Source organism: Cajanus cajan, chromosome 8 (genome assembly GCF_000230855.2).
Source record: "Cajanus cajan strain Asha chromosome 8, NIPB_CcT2T_4, whole genome shotgun sequence".
Classification (NCBI taxonomy): Eukaryota; Viridiplantae; Streptophyta; class Magnoliopsida; order Fabales; family Fabaceae; genus Cajanus; species Cajanus cajan.
In genome coordinates, this window is record NC_138524.1 from 5,822,304 (window position 1) to 5,842,444 (window position 20,141).

At 31.5% G+C, this 20,141-nt stretch overlaps 3 protein-coding genes across 4 annotated transcripts; 1 reads left to right on the forward strand and 2 right to left on the reverse strand.

Moving 5' to 3' along the window:
- Nucleotides 1-233: 233 nt before the first annotated feature.
- On the reverse strand, nucleotides 234-1,845 carry G1 (transmembrane protein G1P-related 1). Its single transcript, XM_020377561.2, has 2 exons — nucleotides 1,002-1,845; nucleotides 234-698 (listed from the first exon to the last, which is right to left on the reverse strand). Exon 1 carries the CDS (start codon nucleotides 1,720-1,722, stop codon nucleotides 1,006-1,008), a length of 717 nt encoding a protein of 238 aa, XP_020233150.2. The 5' UTR covers nucleotides 1,723-1,845; the 3' UTR covers nucleotides 234-698; nucleotides 1,002-1,005.
- A 380-nt stretch (nucleotides 1,846-2,225) lies between these two features.
- Nucleotides 2,226-6,291, forward strand: LOC109813409 (zinc transporter ZTP29). 2 transcript variants are annotated; one of them, XM_020377595.3, is made up of 12 exons: nucleotides 2,516-2,796; nucleotides 3,249-3,307; nucleotides 3,540-3,632; nucleotides 3,738-3,830; nucleotides 3,926-4,007; nucleotides 4,107-4,162; nucleotides 4,373-4,429; nucleotides 4,644-4,684; nucleotides 5,254-5,321; nucleotides 5,576-5,632; nucleotides 5,715-5,832; nucleotides 5,955-6,291. In XM_020377595.3, exons 1-12 carry the CDS (start codon nucleotides 2,733-2,735, stop codon nucleotides 5,992-5,994), a joined length of 828 nt encoding a protein of 275 aa, XP_020233184.1. In that variant the 5' UTR covers nucleotides 2,516-2,732; the 3' UTR covers nucleotides 5,995-6,291. The 2 variants fall into 2 exon arrangements, with proteins under 2 accessions (XP_082918212.1, XP_020233184.1); XM_083062086.1 differs by lacking the exon at nucleotides 5,955-6,291 and having other exon boundaries at nucleotides 2,226-2,796; nucleotides 5,715-5,836.
- Nucleotides 6,292-16,205: 9,914 nt separating this feature from the next.
- LOC109813411 (zinc finger protein WIP5) lies at nucleotides 16,206-19,350 on the reverse strand. The gene is made up of 2 exons (XM_020377596.3): nucleotides 18,275-19,350; nucleotides 16,206-17,034 (listed from the first exon to the last, which is right to left on the reverse strand). The coding sequence occupies exons 1-2, from the start codon at nucleotides 18,821-18,823 to the stop codon at nucleotides 16,600-16,602; spliced, it is 984 nt and encodes a 327-aa protein (XP_020233185.1). The 5' UTR covers nucleotides 18,824-19,350; the 3' UTR covers nucleotides 16,206-16,599.
- Between the last annotated feature and the right edge of the window lie 791 nt (nucleotides 19,351-20,141).

A 20,141-nucleotide genomic window follows, 5' to 3' on the forward strand; every position in this document is an offset into this window, starting at 1 on the left:
AGCTAATAATCCTATTAATTGAAGAAAAAAAATGAAGACTCCAGCAGAAATGTGGCCACAGGGGTAAGCTTCTGTTTTTTTTATCATTTGTTTTCCTGTTTTCTTCTAGCCACAGTTTGGCTTTTCCATACCTAGGAAGCAAAAATACAGAAACAGAACCAGACACTAACGTGGGGATGCGGTAACTTTAAAATTCGTAAGACATCACCAAGTTACCACATATAAAAGTGATATTATATTAACAGAAAAACATAAATGCAAAATATTAATATAAAGATGTCAATGTTTCATAAGTTAGCATTAGTCATTATTGAAACAATACAGTGCCATCAATTATCTAATCATCCTAGCATCCTATCCGTATTGGTAAGTACACATTATTGAAAGATGTAGTTAAAAGTACCCAAGGTATTTGAAAAGCATATGACACGATAGTATACAACACCGATAGAGCAACTACGTCGAAGTATCAGTGCCAGTATCAGATGCACACACTGCCTTTTAGCCTTAGCATAACTCTTCAAAGCCAAATGTAAAGTTTTAAGGTTGCCCCCATTCAATCATAATCAAAATTTTCGATGCCCTTATTTTCTTTTATCATAGTAAACATTCTACCAAAAGAAGGTTATATGCTCCAGCAAGGCAGCAACAACCTGGACCTTAAAAAATAAAAGTTCCATATTCTGTGGCGTTACACCCTAAGAGCAGCAAAATTGAAGTCAGCTTCAGCAAAATAATCAAGAAATTAATTCAAGAAATTACAACAACAACAAAATAATCAACATCACAAAATAATGAGTGTAACACAGTCATTATAAAATAATGCATTACAACAACAAGAAATTGCCTCTTGTATCACCCTTCCCTCTATTTTACCCATATTAATTCAATCCTAATTATTCCTCTAAAAAAATCTCAGCCGATAGTTAAATAATCAACATCCCTCAAAAAATGAGTGTAACACAGTCGAACAATATAAAATATTCAAAATTGATTAATACCCCTCTATGTGGTCTTGGGTGTCTCGGCGGCGGCCACGGTGGCAGCTTCGATGACAATGTTCTTATTCTTCTCAATAGCAGCAGCAATTTCCTTAGGCATGTACTTCTCGTCGTGCTTGGCGAGAACCTCGGTGGCGGAAAAGTAACAGTCTATGCTCCGCGCCTTCTCGGAGACGCTCTTGGCGGAAACCCCTCCCTTGATGTCGTCGGTGAAGGGTTTGACGAGGCCTTCGACGACGACGGAGTGGCCTTCGCGGAAGAGATCGGGGAGGGCGCCCTGGTAGCGGACGAGGATGTCGGTGATGAGATCGGTGACGACGAACTCGACCTCCGGGGAGGAGGCGGGGTAGACGACGCTGCCCTCGAGGACGAGGCCGCCGAGCCGGAAGCGGGACTTGGAGGGGTTGGCGGCGTGCTTTTCGAGGGCGTCGGTGGGGGTCACGTAGAAGACTAGCTGGTCTTGGAAGTTGTTGAGGACGATCACCACGAACCCCGCCATACACCCGAATGTAAGGGCGTAGGTCCAGAGCCGCCGGGTCTGGAGCTGCCGGGCGCGGGCGCCGATGTCCACCGATTTTTTGGAGCGCGGCGGGGGGCGGCGGGAGGTGGAGAGGAGCCGGGGGAGGTGGAGGGGCGGCGGGGGGTGGAAGGGAGGCCGGCGGAGGACGGCAGCGGTAAGGCGGAGGTGGGATCTGAATCGGAGGGCGAGGGCGGAGGCCATTTGGGCTTGTCGCGGGGAGATTGGGGGAGGGGGGGGTTAGGGTTTTGAATTGGGCTAGGCCGCCATTGATGCAACGACCGAGAAAGTTCTTGCAGTTTTGTGAAAAGGATAGGAGGAAAGAGAGTCAAATAGAATAATCTTAATTGTACAACAAGTTTTGGTCGGTTCTGTTGATTCATTCTAAAAAAATTTTAAAATGACAATTAATCAGAATTTTTATTTTAATTTAAATTAAAATAAAAAAATATTATTAATAATTCTAATTGATTATTAATATAAAAATTTTTATACCAATAATATATAAGTGATTAACTCATATAAAAATACAATTTTTAATATTAGGTAATTTTTATAAAATCTAAAAAAATTTAAAATCTATGATAACAAAATAATTAGATATAAAATTTTTATTTAAAAAAATAAAAAATATTTTTTTTGAATGTTCTAACCTTGAAAAATTACTATATTATCCTCAAATATAAGTATAGAGTTGAAGGTTGCATCCTGAAATATAAAAATATACATAAAAAATATTTTTTCACCAAAAAGAAAAGGTGAATACAAACCCTTATGAGGATGTTACGTGAATTATCCAAGTTTGACTGTTGAAGGGCCATTCATAATATTGTGGAAACCTTCAAAAACTCGAGGCCCAGAAAACTTGGGCCTTGAAAGCCCCTTTTAATGTTGAAATAAAAAAAAATAGGAATATGATTGTGGAGGCAAGGTGTAGTAATTAGAATTTAGAAGTTAGGAGAGAAGAAAGTACTTTTCGTGGACCAATGACGCAATTTATCTCTTTCTTTATTTCAGTTGTTGTCCCTCTCCCTGGGTTTTCCCTCCACCAAGACCTTCAATTAAAATTAAATAATAATAATAACTGTATAAATACATCCATCCCCGTGGACTCCACGTATAGTTCCACTTCTTTTCAAAATTCATTTCAGCGATTCCTCCTTGCGTTCCAATTCTGGTCGATAAAAACAAAACTTCTTCTTCCTTATTGCCATATGGATTCGCAGGTCTTGCTAGGTGTTGCACTTTCATCCATTGGTGGTTTCAGCACTTCCATCGGTACCTATGCATGCCTCTTATTCCATCATCACAACATGCATATTTGTTTTTATACTCTTTACTAACTTCTAAATGTTCCATCACTTCCATGTATATATTTGCTACCATTTACACCATACTTTTCGCCACATCTTTAACAACTCTTTTTTGTTCATCAAGTTACTTATTTCATCTTACATTTCTCTTTTTATCTCTTTCTTTAAATTCGAATATACTTATAAGATAGAATTGTACAAATAACACATCTCGTCTAATAACAAATTTTACCATAGATAGTGTTGGCAAACATAAAACCAAGCAATAGCATGAACTTTATATATGTATATTACGTTGGTTACAATAAAATATGGTTACACGTTTATGTAAACTACCCAATTTATATTTATTACTATTTCAAGTTTATATATGGAGCTATGGAGCTAGCTGGACTAACATTTCTCAACATCGAACAGGTGCACTTTTTGTAATCATGAGTCAAGCTCCAAGTTTGAAGGTTCTTGGGCTGTTACAGGTGGTTTTCGTCGTTCCAATTCAATAACTCTTTTTTATCTGTTTAGAGATTGCATAGGTTCATGTTCAATCCATTCTTGCCTACCCTTTTATGAAACCCTAAAACCAAAGCTTGCTTAACAAGTTTTTTTCCCTAAACATATCATGATTATATATAAAGTTTATAATAACATTGCTTAACATGCATACTAAAGCCATAAGCTTGCTTTCTGAAAGCATTTTCTTTCATGAAGGGTTTTGCTGCTGGTTTGATGCTGAGCATATCATTCTTTGATCTCGCACATAATGCCTTGAACACACTTGGCTTCCTCAGAGGCAACCTTTGGGTATGTTGTGCTCTTCACTCTTCACCATAGTTCAATTAATCTACCATGTTCTATCATATTTGTTCTGACCATAATATACTTTTTTGTCTTCTTTTTATCATCTAGTTTTTTGCTGGTGTCATATTCTTTGCTGTTGTTGCCAAATTCATACCAGAACCAACAGTTACTCCTCCCACTTCAGATGACAAGATTACAAAGGTTTTAAGGAGCTTTTTCGTGCACTTTCAAAAGTTGCTATGTTATTTTCTACATAGATACAAATTCTGATAATGTAGTAAAACCCTTGAAAATAGAAAGTTGGGAAAGAAGGAAAGAAAGACATTATGAAAAAGCGTCGCCGTCAAGTTTTACTCAGTGGAGTTATTACAGCCATAGGTATATATCACTGTGTGAACACTTTACAATAAAGAGTGGTAGAAATTATAATTTTGTTTCTCATCATCTAAGTTGATTTTCATTTTGATTTTATCCTAGGTATAAGCTTGCATAATTTTCCAGAAGGAATGGCAGTGTACCTTGGATCCATGAAGGTACCCTTCTGTCAAAAATTTTAGGTGGTAACATACCAACATGTACAATTTCATATTGAAAAGTCATTTATATCCATATTGACAATGCCATGCATATGGATCGGCGGTTTCTATTGTTAATTGGTGAAGTCTTACTTGTTATACTGTCTAATCTAATATGTTTGTTAATGTCTCTTCAAATTGATAATTGTGTCATGATTCTTTTAATAGGGCATTCGTGTTGGTCTTAACCTTGCCCTAGCTATTGCTCTGCACAATATCCCAGAGGTATGAATTTTGGTCATGTGAGATGTGACACAACCTGTTTATAGACTATATGCTATAACTTTATTGAGTGAAAATTAGCAATTAGAGAAAACTAACGCTCCTTATAAAATTTGATGCCTTCTCTCTCAACATTCTAGTTTAATTTTGTTTGGTTTTGTTTTTATTGTAATATTTTTGTTTCACATAAAAAATATAACAATCTTATGCTTTCCAGGGTGTTGCTGTTGCGCTTCCTGTCTATTTTGCGACACAGAGGTAAGAACACAAAAGACTTCGTGGATTCTGTATACTCAAGTGTACAAGTTTATTGAGGATTGTGGAATGCTAAAAGTATGAAATAGTTTACTGACATTTTTTAACGTATTTTTTTTCTCTCTTTATTTTCTTCCATAATCATATCATGATTTTTTCTTTTTAATTTTTACCTATTATGTTCATCCCATTCATTTTTGCTTCAACCAACCATATTATTTGATACGGGCCTTATATAGTTCTGCCATAGAGTTCTTTTTATTGTTTCCTTTTACTTGGCCCAAAAACAGAGTAACCAAAATGGCAAGAAATTATTTTCAGCCTGCATTTGACTTTTTGCATACTGATGCAGTACAAATCAAATTAGACACTTACGACATATGTACATGTGTGTGTACATTGCAAATTTGAAATAATGTCATTCTTTTGTTGAACAATATCATCTGGGACTATTTATTGAACTTAAATCCATGGTTGGTGTTGTTTGTTATGTCTATAGTACACGAGTTATACGAATAAATACAAACTTGAATTATAACTAATTGTTTTTTCCATCTGTGAATGTGTTGTAGTAAATGGGAGGCATTCAAATTGGCATCACTTTCTGGCTTTGCTGAGCCCCTGGGTGTTATAATTGTAGGTATATGATCTGCTTTTCTTGCTTGGCACCATACAACTAATTTGCCATATTAACTATAATGAAGCGTAATATTCACCGAGGACATTGCTTCACACATATACAACCTCTCACATTGGATCCCTTTCTCTCTTAATTTGCCAGTGTTGGTTTTTATGCACACACATAGATACTTTTTTAGCACTCTAGTTTATCTTAGATATGTGGGCTTTAATATGTTGGAGTCACTGTGATGATTTTTCTTCCTTTCTCTATAGCCTGTTTATTCCCTACCAGCCTAAATCCTGAGATTCTTGAAGGTATCCTTGGATCAGGTTAGCACTAATAGAATTTGTAGAATATGTTTTTGGGCACTTTGTTATGCATATTAGGTAATAGTTGTATTTTGATTAACAGTTGGAGGAGTGATGGCTTTTCTAACCCTTCATGAAATGTTGCCATTGGCTTTTGAGTATGCTGGACAAAAACAATCTGTTAAGGCCGTCTTTTGTGGGATGGCTTTCATGTCTGCAAGGTAATCAAATATTAAAATCCTCATTACCAATGAAAAATCATCTCAAAACTTTTTATTGTTACTTTGGTAACTATTCAATGCATTGCAAGGTGATTTATAATTTAGTATTGTTGAATACGCAGCCTCTATTTTCTACGTATGAGCTTACCAGAGGACATGTAACTGGGATCTATCTTTCTTTTTTCAATAAGATGCATTTCACATTGTCATTATCAATGGACTTCTCCACCGAAGCAAGATGAGGGTCGCAAATTTCGATTAACATTAATGTACAATAGTCAAAAGAGAATAGCAGTAAAACATGAACAAGGTAGGATCCATGTCACATGTAATTATGGCTCCCCATGTACAAATAAAAGGAACTAAAAATGTTGGTCTGTTATATTTAAATTTCACAATTTGTGTATGTTATTCACTAGTTCTTAAACTGGTGCAACACACAAAATAAATTTCCATTGATCATAATGAGCCATATGACAACTCACTTTGGTATCTTTGATTCCTCTATTTCACACGAAACTGGGCTAGATAATTTATATATATATATATATAGAATACATTTTCTTAATTAAAGTAAAAAATGATAAATACATTAACTTACACAGCTAATGAAAAAAAAAAAAAAAAAAAACTTACAAATGAACGACATTTATAATTCCAAGGGACGGGTAACAACTAACAAAACATGCTAGTCACACTCCAAACCAGCTTTTACTGATATTACCAACAAAAAAAACCAATGAAAAAACGTCTGAAAGCATCGCCCAACTACACATTTCTGATTTCACCAATGCATCACTTAAAATCGCTAAATCAGAAGCGTATACCGATTCTCTACCAAAAGTGAACACTTGAATAATAAATCTACTTTCTAATTAACAGCTTGTTTTTGCATGTTTAAATTCTTATAAAATCAATTTTGATAAGTAGATTCTGAAATCACACCCCGTTACTAGAAACAGGCTACATCATTGAGCCACTTAGGTTCCTAAGGAGTGAAAGTGATGGAATAAAGAAGTAGAATGTAATAAAATGATAATAAGTTCAATTGCTTGGATTCTTTAAAATAAGATGAAATGGAATAGACCTTTAACACTAATAGGGGTTGGGTCCGGTGTAGAGGGTAACTCCTCACAACAAATCAAGATTTGAATATGTGCTACAAGATATATTCACATTTAATGTTTTCTTCCGACATATAATTGTCTATGGAGAATGATATATGTAAGGAACAAAAAAAAATTAAAAAAATAAATAGAAATTCAACATCTCGACTATAGTTAATACCCTTCCTTTTTAATCTTTCTCCCCAATTTGAGAGTGCGATGTAAAATCAGTTTTTTTTATTTATTACATCATTATAATAAAGAAAACATAAAAAAATTCCATCCTATCTTATTTTATTTCAATTCCGATCTAAACTACTAAAATAATTATAGTAGTGAGGAGTTGGAGTACTATATATAGAATGTTAAGATCAACTATGTAATCATTATTGTACTTTTATAAAAAATTTTAAAAAAAATCCATCTTCCAACTGAAATCCAAAACACACCAATTAAGAACCACCAAACCCAAACCGAAAAATTAGCGTTCTCAACTGGCCCAGCCCAGTCAATATGAATAACCGGTAAGTGGTAACCCATAATACATGATTTTGTTATGAATTTGAGTTCTCTTTTGTATGAAATGATACTTCCTTACCAGAATGCCAGCTCCAATTTCAATTTTACAAAATTATATATAAGTAAAAAAAATCCCAATATGATAAAACTATGAATTTAATTTTGATAAAATATTAATTTAAAGATTTTTACATTGACGGCCAATCATCAAAAAGATTTTAATTAAATTCAAAAATTTTATTTTGTATAAACCACATGTATTTTATACTAGAACTTGAAGCAATCATGTTATAAGGAAAAATAACTTTTTATCAGTTGATCTAAATGTTTGTTGATAATTATTTAAACAATTGATTTATATTTTGCGTCTAGTTCTCTTCGTAACATACACTTATGTACAATGAATGGTTTTTTATTTGAGATGTTTCAACTATTCCTATACCTTTTTATCAGAAAGAAATTAAGTTATTATATATGTGTTGATATACTTTAAGAAATAAGTGAAAGAATATTATATTATTAGTACTCATCAGTGTTATAATAACACCCCTTAATAAAAGTGTATGTAAACAATTTATATATTTGAGAGTATTTTAAAAATTTTAAATTTAAAAAATTCCAAATATGCTTCTATGCAAATTAATTAAGTTTGAGGAGTTTCAATAATATGTTTGTATGACAGAAGACAAAAAAAGTCTTTTTATAAAGAAGTTTTATTTTTAAAATTATTGATAACCATATATTATCTTACTAAAAATATGTGTATTTAAAAGAAGTTATCACAAGATACAAAGTGTTTTTTTTTTCACTAGTAAATATTGTTATGACAAATTATTGCTCCTAATTAACTACATTATAAGAATTTATTTCACAAGACATTTGATGAACTTATAAGTTTTTTAACCAACTTAAAAATTAGTTTAATCAAAATAAGCTTACTTAATATGCAAGCTTATTTTAAGATATTGTAATTTATTTTCATAAGTTAATTGATATAACTTATAACTTATAAAATTTTAGTTTTTTTTATCTCTCTTCTTTTACTCTCATTTATTTACTTAATATATTTTTTTTTATCTTTTTTAATTTAAAAATTATTTTGTTTACATGTTATTTTTTACACTCTTTATAAAATAAACAAACACATCATTTAGTATTAATCAGAAAATTGTTAAATACTTTCAATTTAATCAATTAACTTAAACATTTTAGTTTCTAACTTATAATTATTTGATTAATTTATAAAATGGATTGAATATATTTTTTGTTCTCCAAAAATTGATTCTATTTGATTTGTCTCTCAAAAATAAAATTCTTTGATTTTAATCCTCCAAATTTATTTAATACTTATTTTTAATCTTTTTAAAACATAGTTAACTTTTACTATTCAAATATGTCACCTCAGCATTTAAATCACCTTAAGTTTTATTGATATGGATTTTTTAAAATTTAAAAATATTAATTATTTTAGGTTTAGTTAAGTTTTAGGATGAAAATCAATATTATACTTATGTTTTTTATTATTTACTCTCAAACGTAGGTATGAGAGTTTCAATATAATTTTTTTTACTTGAACAAAGAGTTTCTCATCAAACTTTAATAAAATTTTCTCATAAACTCAAAGTAAGCTTTTTTTTTCTCCACTATCATCATCGTGTTCATAAACATTCAATTTCGCATCTTCGTCAACAATCTTCTAAGCTCCAAATTCTCAATTTTCGATGATATTGTCTCATCTTAAACAGCTCTCGAAGCCATCAACACGCTAATTACTCTAAACAATGTTCATTCTTCTCCCTTCCTGAATTTTAAGGTGCTGCCCTTAAAAAATAAGAGGCCCTTGACTTCCTCTGTCAAGGGTGAAAATAAAATTGAGAAACAAGAAACAAAATAAAGCACTTATGTAACTTCCATGTTTGGGTATAGGAGTGAATAATGAAAATTTTAAGTGTAAAATTAATTTTTATCCTAAATCTTAACTTAATCCTAAAATAATTATTATTTTAAAGTAATTTTTTTAAAAAATTTTCATGTCAATAAAACTAATGGTGATTTAGATTCTAAGGTAGTCTATTTTAACAATAAAAATTAACTATGTTTAAAAAAAATTAAAAATGAGTATTATATAAATTTGAAGAACTAAAGAAAATTGAGAGATTAAAATCAAATAGAACCAGTTTTTAGAAGATAAAAACATATTTAACTCTTTATAAATTTAGAGTTAGCCTATAAATTTTTAGTATTTTTTACAAAACATTGCTAAATATAATCTTGTGAGACATAGGTGTTGATATGTTGCTTTCATGTTCAATACTTATTTATATTAAAATAATATTTAACTAAAAAAAATATATTTTATAAATATAAATTAATCTTTCATTATTAAAATAATACTTATTTATTTTATATGAGACAAATCGAAATGCGTAACAGCAGAAGGGTGATTTATGAGCATTTGCTGCGGTACATGCATGGCGAAGCCGATGACGAGTACTGATCCACTCCGCTGTGGTTAATTTGATGCACGCGCATAAATTATATATATCCATCAGCATTCATACAAAAGAAAATAAATTATTAAAGTTACAATGTTCCATCACATCGTTCTTGACAGGTTGGGGATGTTGTGACAGATTGACGTTACAATGCAAAGAACCACATAATTAGGCATCGTTTTCATCACCCATTTTACTGTTATGTTAAATCTACAACAGTCATAGAGTACCATTATGTAACATATATGTTCAAGTCCAGGGTGAAAAGTTCAGAGAGATTTTACCATAAAGGATAAATAAATGAAAAAGCAGATAAAGGAACGTGGAGTTCCGATTTTGTTGGCTTGGCTGAGAAGAGTCAAGTTGCATTAACGCTATCATGCATTCAGACTGTACTTTGAAATGACATCTCAACTCTCAAGCACCTCTGCTTGTCTTTCTCTCTGGATTTCAGCAGCAATTTCTTCTGCTAGCTACGAATCTTATCATCATGATCATTGCATTAATGAAGATCATTAGGCTCAGTCTAATCATTTTCGTAGAAATCATTAGGCTCAGTCTAAACATAGTATTTGATCTGTCCATCATGAAGGACACAACAAAAGTGGGATAGCAGCATCATTCCAGTCATAAAGCTGATTGGTGACAGCTTCTAAAGCTTCCTCCAACCTGCATTAACTGCACTTTATATATTATACATTTTCATTATGTAAGGTTTAGGGTTTATTTACACTTTTAAACGATTGAGACCCGACATTTTTCTTTATCTTTTTCTTTCTTTTCTAATTATATCATACGATAAATTATATTAATTATTTATCTTTTTTATTTTACTATCTTTCTCAAAGTGTTTACAGAAATCTTTTTCATTAATTATGTTAAATTCTTAGCAACAAGAAGTTTAAGAAGTAATTTAAGTAAAACTCAAGTCAATCTCTTTGGGTAAGATTTTAGATTAAGTATAGAAAATTAGAAATAGAGATTTTATAAGAATAATTTGTTAGTTTTTTTTAGTATAATTTATATATTTATTGGATATCTTCGTTAAATGTCAATTAGTTTTAAGTTGAAATCTAACATAATCAATCAATTATTACTCATTAACAAAATTAGTAAATCAAACACCTTTACGTACCATTAAGTCATAGATTTTCTTACAAGTTAGTGGTTAAAAGTTGGAGATTAATTTTATGTCTCTTTACATGTTGTGCATATAGCGTATCTTAATTAACCAACAAGTTATTAATTTCAATGACATTTAACTCAATCTCTTAAAACAAGGTCTCGTGTTTGACACTAGAACAAAAGAGGTGTACTACGTCGGACATTTTTAGCTTTTTACGTCAGAAAACATATCGACGTAGAAGCGGGAGACGTAAATTTTACGTCGGATCCGCAAAATCGACGTAAATTTACGTTGGACATTATGACATCCGACGTAAAAAAGTAGGAAAAAAAAAACATAAAAATACCAGCAGAACGGCCCGTTCTGCTTGCAGAACAGGCCGTTCTGCTTCCAGAACAAGCCATTCAGCTTCGTATAACAACCCAAAAGAAAACGCCCACTACCTATACAAATAGAACAACCAAAAAATTAAATAAAACAGATAGCCAGAGTAGCAATGCGAAGTAGAAAAGTGCTAACGAAACCTTGATTCATACCTGAGGAGCAGTAACAATGTGCAAATAAGTAACAAAGAGTTCATCCCTCTGCAAAAGACAAAAAAAATGATTCAGTAACAAAGGAGAGGGAGAGGGTTCAGAGAGAAAAAAATGAAAAGTGATGAAGAGTGAATGCGCGCGGTGTGCCTCGCGCTTTCTTATTCAAATTTGTGAGCTTTTTTACGTCGGACCTGGTAGGGTCCGATGTAAAAAGTCCAATCTACGTCAGACACAACACACCTCCGACGTAGATTGGACTTTTTACGTCAAACCCTACCAAGTCCGACGTAAAAAAGTTCGCAAAAATTACAAAAATGTCACCGCATTTTTTTTACGTCAGATTTTCGTATTTCTAACGTAAAAGGGGTGACGTAATATGCTAATTTTCCACTAGTCATGACTACTTGTTTCTAAAAATGTAGGTTAGTGTAACTAAATCTTACAAAATTAAATCAACTAATAAGGTAAGTCTTGTCTCTCACTTATATACATATTTTGTTTGTCATATTTTTTGTTAATTTGAATTTTTTTTAATATTATGGATAAAAAAATGTGATTTAAAATGAAAATTCTATTATAAGTGATTAATATTTTTTTAATAAAGATTAGTCATTAACGAAATTAATAAATATTTTATATTATTCAAAAAGCAGATCATGGATAAGAAGTTTTATAACATTGGTTGGTGCCTCTCAACAATTTGCAATAGTGGTGGAGGGAAAAGGTAAAGATAGCTGGTGGATTAGGGCTGAGCAAAAATGTCAAAATCGACTGAACTCCTAACTAATTGATAAAAGAAAAAAAAAATATCCATGGGTAGATTCAGAAGATTAAATGAGTTGTGACATGTGTATAAAATAGAAGAATCGAGGGGTTTTTCCTATAAATAACCTAATATAACCAAATGTATTTATAAAAGGCCTAAAAACTATGACTTAGTCAACTAATAAATTGAACATACTTGATCGAACAAACATAAATTAATAAATGAGGACTAATTGCAATCTTTGAAAAGTAAAAGTTCTTTTACTTTTACCAATGTTTTTTGATCTTTCAAAATTTAATTAACCGCTAAAAATGTATAATTTTGTACAAGTGAGACCCTTTAATGAGTTTTGATTTTACCCTATTGATAGAAGTTTTTCATTCACTTTAGTATTAATATTGATGCCGAAAGATTTGTTTGGTAACCATTTTCTTTTTGCAAAGCGATGTTGAAGCTCCATTTTTTTTTCTCATTCATTAACTATGTTTCAAAAGATAATTAAAGGTACAATTTTTATGATTCAAGTCCTATTTTTTTTCTCACCCACCTCTTTCACCCATCATTAGTTTATTCAAGCTCCATCTTTGTATCCATTACTCCTTTATTGCTACATTTTGTCTACCTCAATTTTGGGGTTGATCGACCAATTTGGGGTAATTTTTAAAATTATTTACGTAAATGGGACTGTTTTGAAACTATTTATACTTTTGGGGCTCTTTTGTACAGTGTAGCTATGGCCCATTGCGACATACGTGCCACGTGTAATTTTTTTAATTTTAAGAAGCCATGAAAGCTATACCGTATGGAGGCCGACTGAGCCGAACACCCGAACGCAAAAACCGGGTCGAACAATCCGAACCCGTAAGTAATCAGGCCGACCACCCGCACTGTAACACATCTAGTCCGAATACCTGAGTCTGCCGACCACACGTGAACAGATAAAACTCATCGGTGTGGTCGGCCAAGCCCAACACTTCTGTCAGGCTAATTATGGAGAGATTAATTAACATAACGCATCGGATTAGCTCCCTAATTTTCCGGGGCCCAATCCTTAATCACGGCCCAATACGAGTACCTATAAATAGAGTTCTAGCGAGGTATGTAACTAATTCTGAACTACCGCATTTATTACGCCGAGAACTAACTTGAGCGTCGGAGTGTCTTTGCAGGCACACCCCACCTCGCTTCGGATAACCCAGACAAGAACAAGAAGACCGAGACCCGACCCGTGACAAGATAATTGAAGTGTGTATCCTAATACAGGAACAAAAGTCATATTATGGAAGTCGCTACAGTCAACAACGACCCAAAATGGCTTTAATGAAGTCGTTGTAGCCTATAGCGACATCCATTAAATATTTTTTTTATAAAATAATTTTTAACAAATATAATTTTAAAAAAATAAAAATAAAAATATTTAAAATTATTAAACGAATAAAACATAAATTTAAAATTAAAATATGAAAAAAAATTGATAATATAAAATGAAATAAAAGAAAATAAAAAAATAAATTTAAAAAGGTGGTCGTTGTGGCCTATAGCGACGCTATGGCCTATAGCGCCACTTATTAAATATTTTTTTATAAAATAATTTGTAACAAAAATAATAAAATAAATAAATTGAAAAATATTTAAAAAAAAATGGAATAAAACAGAAATTTAAAACTACAATTTGAAAAAAAATTGATAATATAAATAAGAATAAAATAAAATAAAATATATAATTTACTGAAATTAAATAATTTTTTGTAAAATAATTTACTGGAATGTTGAGTATATAATAATTTTTAACAGATATATTTTATTTAAAAATTGTGTATAGTGTATAATAAAAAATGAAAAAAAAATTTAGGGACAAAATTTATTTATATAAATGGAAATAGCATAAAAAATAAAAATATGAAAAATATATTAAAAATAAAATAATTAATAAACTGAAGGAAAAAATTTTTAAAAAAAATATTAAAAATATATAAATTAAAATGAATATATAAATGAAGGATTTGAATGAAAAAAAAATTAAAAAAACAGAAATATAAAATTAATATTTGAAATAAATTGATAATATAATAAAATAAATAAATAAATAAAAACAGGTCGCTATGACTTATAGCGAGGGGCCATAGCGCCTCCTTCGTGTTTAAGAAGTCTTTCTGCCCAGAAAATTTGGTTTTGAATCGCAATTCGTCCGAAATCAAGTAATGTAACTAGAACTTGGCATTTGAACATGTATGGCTTCAATTTTCAATTTTGTTATGCCAATTTATACGGACAAACACTGTGCTTAGTAATGGGTTAATAGTTGATACGCACTAGGTTCTTAATTTAGATATCAGTGTAATTATTATTGACAAAACATTGCTTAAAATTAGAAAAAAATAACGCTTGAAACTAAGTCCCTTTACAGTCATAATGATTTTTTTTTCATTTCTTACTTATTTTTATGATGGAAAAGATTAGATGCGTTAAGTTCATAATATAAAATAAAATAATAAATTAAGAAAATAAGTAAATAATTTAAAACAAAAAAGAAAATAGAAGTCGCTATAACTTATAGCGACATTGTGTCGCTATAACCTATAGCGACATTGTGTCGCTATAGCCTATAGCGACATTGTATCGCTATAGGTCATAACGCCTCCTTTGTTAAATATTTAAAATATATAAATTAATAATTAAAAAATATACTGAAGAAAAAATGGTTTAAAAAAATATTTAAATGATATAAATTAAAATTAACAAATCCAATGAAAGAAAATAAATTTAATATATAAAAGAAAATATTTAAAATGAATTTATTATATTTTTAAAATGGGAATGTAGCCCATAGCGACTTTATGAAAATCGCTACAGCTTGTAAGAATTTCTACCGGCTAAAATTAAGCCATTCACAATTAAAAAAAAAAAAAAAAAAAAACACGTGTCACGTATGTCGCTATGAGTCATAACGATACTATACAAAAAGTCTCAAAAGTGTAAATAATTTCAAAACAGCTTAAAAACTACTCCAAATTGGTCGCTCAGCCCAATTTTGGCCCCATGGGAAACATTGATTGTATATGACACATTTCCTTGAATCATCCCACAAATTAAAGAACGTTCAGATTTACAAGGTTTGTGAAATGGAAAGCCTAATATAACCCACCCACTAGCATCTGAACCTGCTCAATCCGAATCCAAACTAATCCAAAGGCTAAATGAACAATAACACATCTTATATTTCAGCATTTCAATTTTTAACGAATTCAACATTCTTAATCCGAACCAGTCTAACGATTACCCCTAGGTGGATGATGAACATGCCTCACCTCAGTCACAGTAATCCATCTTTTGGACTGAGGCCATCGAGCTCCTTGGCATTTACACCTCTTACTTTGTTGCCAGAACTACGTATGTATGATCATACTATACAAGTGTGCCTTGATTAATGTATCTGATCTGAATTGCCTTATGATATGGTAGTTATTAGCGTGCTCTTAAAAAAAAATATCACTTTTTTTATACTTTTTATTTATCGAAAATGTCAAATTATCTAATAGAACAAGGGGAAAACAATCTTTTTCAATAGTTTCGAAAAGGAAAAAAAAATATTCTCCTATCTTCTTTTCTATTCCATTTTTTCTTATTATTTTTTTCATCTCTTTTTTATTTCATTCCATGAACTCTATTTTGAGGTAATCGTATCTCTTGTAAAAATATGTGTGAAGATAATATGAAATAATTGGAATTCTAATTATGGCTAATTAGAAGAGAAATTTTATAGTATTCTAAAAAATTTAAGGACTTAGACAAAATTTTCTCCCTCTATCTTTTATGTGTTTAACAAACTCACTTAACTATTGGTCAAAAAGAACAACTGAAACAAATCTCTTTCTTTCTTTCTTTCTTTTTTTTCTCTCTTTATAATTAGACTTGTGTTGGAACTTGGAAAAATCTCCACGTACACCCTTCTTAAACGAACATTCTGACGGTATTAAACCAATTACGTACAATCCTGGCAGATCATGGACATTGAATCTTGCAATACAGTTTATGTTCATAGAAACCAAAACCAAAACCAAAACCAAAAATAAATGACATGACAGGAGCATGTTACAACCTGATATGCATGCAATACCAAGACATAAAGAGATTAATTAATAAAGGTGAAAATATGAGAAACCATGAACAGTTCCACAGAGTTGACATCATATAATCATAAGCTGCGACTGGCAGAGATTTAATTTTCTTGTTCAATTTCAGAGCCTGCTAGATCATCATCATGATCAAGGTTGCAGCAGTCATTTCCATAAGCCGTGTGTCCATATCCAAACGCCTTGATGTGATCTTTAAGAGATCTTTTGTGCTTAAAATCGGAGCCACAAGAGCAATACCAGCGTTTGCCACAGTTCTTTTCATGAGTTCTCCAATCACCCCTCACAGCAAATGTTTTGCAGCATTTTCTGCACACGAAAGGCTTTGTTCCGTGCTTTCTCTTGTAATGCGTTTGAAGGGTTCTGAAGTCTTTGAGTGGCTTTGCCCTTGGATGGTCGATGTTGTTCTTGCATCCTGGAGCACAGCAATAGCAAGGGAGTCTTAGCATAGCTGTTGGTTGTGTTCCTCTTAGAGACTCTGGCCCCTTCCTATATTGAGATCCATGCCCCCACATATGCATCTGTAGATTTTAATTTGCACTAATGTTACTACCATGTAGGAGAAAATAATAATTAGATGGAAAAGAAATGAAAATAAAAAATAAAAAACCTTCATCTTAGGTCTTTGATTTCTTGCATGTAGTTTTTAAGGACTTTGAAACTGAATCATTTTACTATGTTGGACATGTTTTTGAGTGGGCTCATATATAGAAGCCATGCTTGGAGTTGTGTTTTGAGGGAGGAAGGAGGGAAAGATAAATATATTATTTTTAAACAATAAATAAACATGTTAAGAATTTACAGTTTAATTTATATTAATTAAAAAATATATTAAATTAGAGAGTATCTATTTAAAAAGAATAAACGTATACTCTCTTTCCCCTCCTAAACATAATTCCCAAACGTGCTAACTGGGAACATAACTACCTCCTTTCCCTTTTCAACAAGTTTTAATAGTTCTCCAGCAACCACTGTATCTGGGATTAAAGAAATAGGTGACACCGTGATAGTGTAGGGCATCCTGTTAAAGAAAAGGCTCAGGCGCTCAGCAAGAGAATATTAGTACAGTCATTTATATTTATATTCATTCTTGTGAAACTCAATTGATGTTGTTTCAATTTATGTCTCCCTTGTCGGTGTCTTTTTGTATTTGGTATTAACTAATTAATGAACACTTAATTAACGTATCATGGAGAGGGAAAATAAAAACTTCATTTATACAACCTTGCTATTTTCTTGTTACCAAAACTTGAAGGTGCAAATAATTGAGCCATACATTAGGATACTATTCTTCACGGATGTAATGAGATTTTTCATTTTTATATTAACAGAAAAAGGGCATGATAGATCGAGTAGTTTGGAGCTCAAATAAAAGGAAAGGAAATGCAACAATATTAAGTGGGAAAACCCTAAATTAATTTATATAGACACTCGCTCAGAGAAATCTCCCTCCTTAATTTGATGAATTTAAGTCAATGTTACAGGTGATATTTTGAAGTCATACTATACATAAAATTAAGAAGAGTTCAACTAAAGGACGCGCAAAAATAATCCTTTTCTTATTGAAAATACGAGATCTGAGAAAGTAGGGGGTATAAGAGAGGATAAAAAAACAGGAAAAGGAGGAGGAAAAGGAAAGATATTCTCTCTCTCTTTCTTTCTATAATTCTATTAACCGTTAATTCTCTTTAATATTATTTTATTATTCTCCTCGATGGAGGGAAGGGGAATTGATGATCAAAATGACTAAAGGTGACAAACCTGCATGTTGTTGTATCTGTTGAACGTCTTGAAACAAAGGGGGCATGCGAACTGTGTAGGACCAATTAGAATCTGAGAAGAAGTAGGGATCCAATATTGCCCTCTGTTAATTCTATTTGACAGAAGACTAGAAGCATCAGTGACTTTTTCTTCTTTGTGTGAAGCCTCTGTTGAGTATATGCTTGAAGCTAAATCAGCACTAGCAGATGCACTCGTGCTAGGAAGCCCTAAGTGTAAAACAACACTATCCTCTTCATCCAAACAGCTAGATGAGGTACTTGGTTCTTTCTTTTTCTTGTCCACTTCCATGGCACTGAACGAAGATTCAAGATCTTCTTCTTCAGCATGTCTTGGATGAAAGAGGGGAAGGGCTTTTCTTTGAGGAGAGGGTTTGAACTGAGTGGAAGATATGCTTGTACTTGTGTGGTTATGAAAATAGAATGGTGGAGTACTCTTGGAAGGAGATGATGGAGAAGGAGAAGTGAGAAGACATGGTGAATTGAGGTCCAACCAAAAGTTAAGGTCATTGGAGGTGTAGGAATTGGTCATGATGAGGGGTGGAAAGAAAAGAAGTATATGATCAGTTGAAGAAAGGGTTAGGTTATTAATTATAGACAACTGATGAGTAGACAGAAAGGAAATAAAGGGAAGGGGTAGTAGAGGAGGGAGGGTAAAGGTGAGCAGAAAATAGTTTAGTGAGATTTTAAGAAGCAAAATAGTCACAGTGAAAGAGTTAGGTGAAGGGTTAAAAGATTGGAGAAATTAACTCAATGTTGGTAAAGCAAGACCAGTAAAGCGGAGGGAGACAAGAAATCACTTGGGAAAAGGTTGAGCAGATTCAATATAAAATTTTATGGAAATTATTGTTTGGTGTAAAAAGAATGCACTTATCATTTACTTTTTCATAACCATGATTCGTTTGAAAAAAATAAAATAAAATGGGATACGAGTGCTGTTGCGAATGTGTTAACGATCTGATATTAAATTAACTTGGGAAAAAAAAAATTCTTTTTTACACAACAATAATAGAATACATAAAGCAAACACTATCAAAGAAATAGGATAAGATCACACAAAATTTATTTAACTTAGTAGATTGTATGCTTATATTGATGGAAATATTTGTTATCTCAAAAATGTATTATATATATGTTTTTGAAAATTATTCCTTCAAATTTTGTAAGTGAAACTTTAAAATCCTTCCTCACAAGTTTTATGTGTATAACTTGAAAATTCTTTCTTCACATGTTTTATAGCTGAGACTTGGATAGTCCTTCTACAAAATTTTTATTAATGAAACTTGAAAATTCTTCTTCATATAACTCCCTTTCTCATTTAAGGTGGTCATTCCCTTTACAGGGCGAATAATTTTTCAAGAATTTCTATTTATTGACCTCACATCACAATAATCTTAAAAGAAAAAACAAAACTATAAAATAAATAGAATTTTTAATTCTAACCAATATCTTAAAGAAAAATAATATATTTTTATATTTGAACAATATCTTAGATATTTGAAATTAAAAATTTGAATTATTTTCACAATAATAGAATTTGTTGGGGTTACAAACAAAAATTCCACAACATTGGATCACGAGAAGAAATAAAAATTTATAAAGCACATATAGTCTCCATTGATATTAGATCTTTTAGAAGATGATAAAAAGTAAAATCATGAGGATTTAAGTTCAAAATAGATAATATCATGTCAATAAAGAGAGATGTGCGTGTGTAAATGCCAGGTTCCCAATACATTGATATTTATAACTTTTTTTTATAAAAAAAATACATGTTATATATTAAATTTCAATAATTTAACCGTTAAATTAAAAATTCTTATGTATAGATCAAATTTACAACTTTTAAA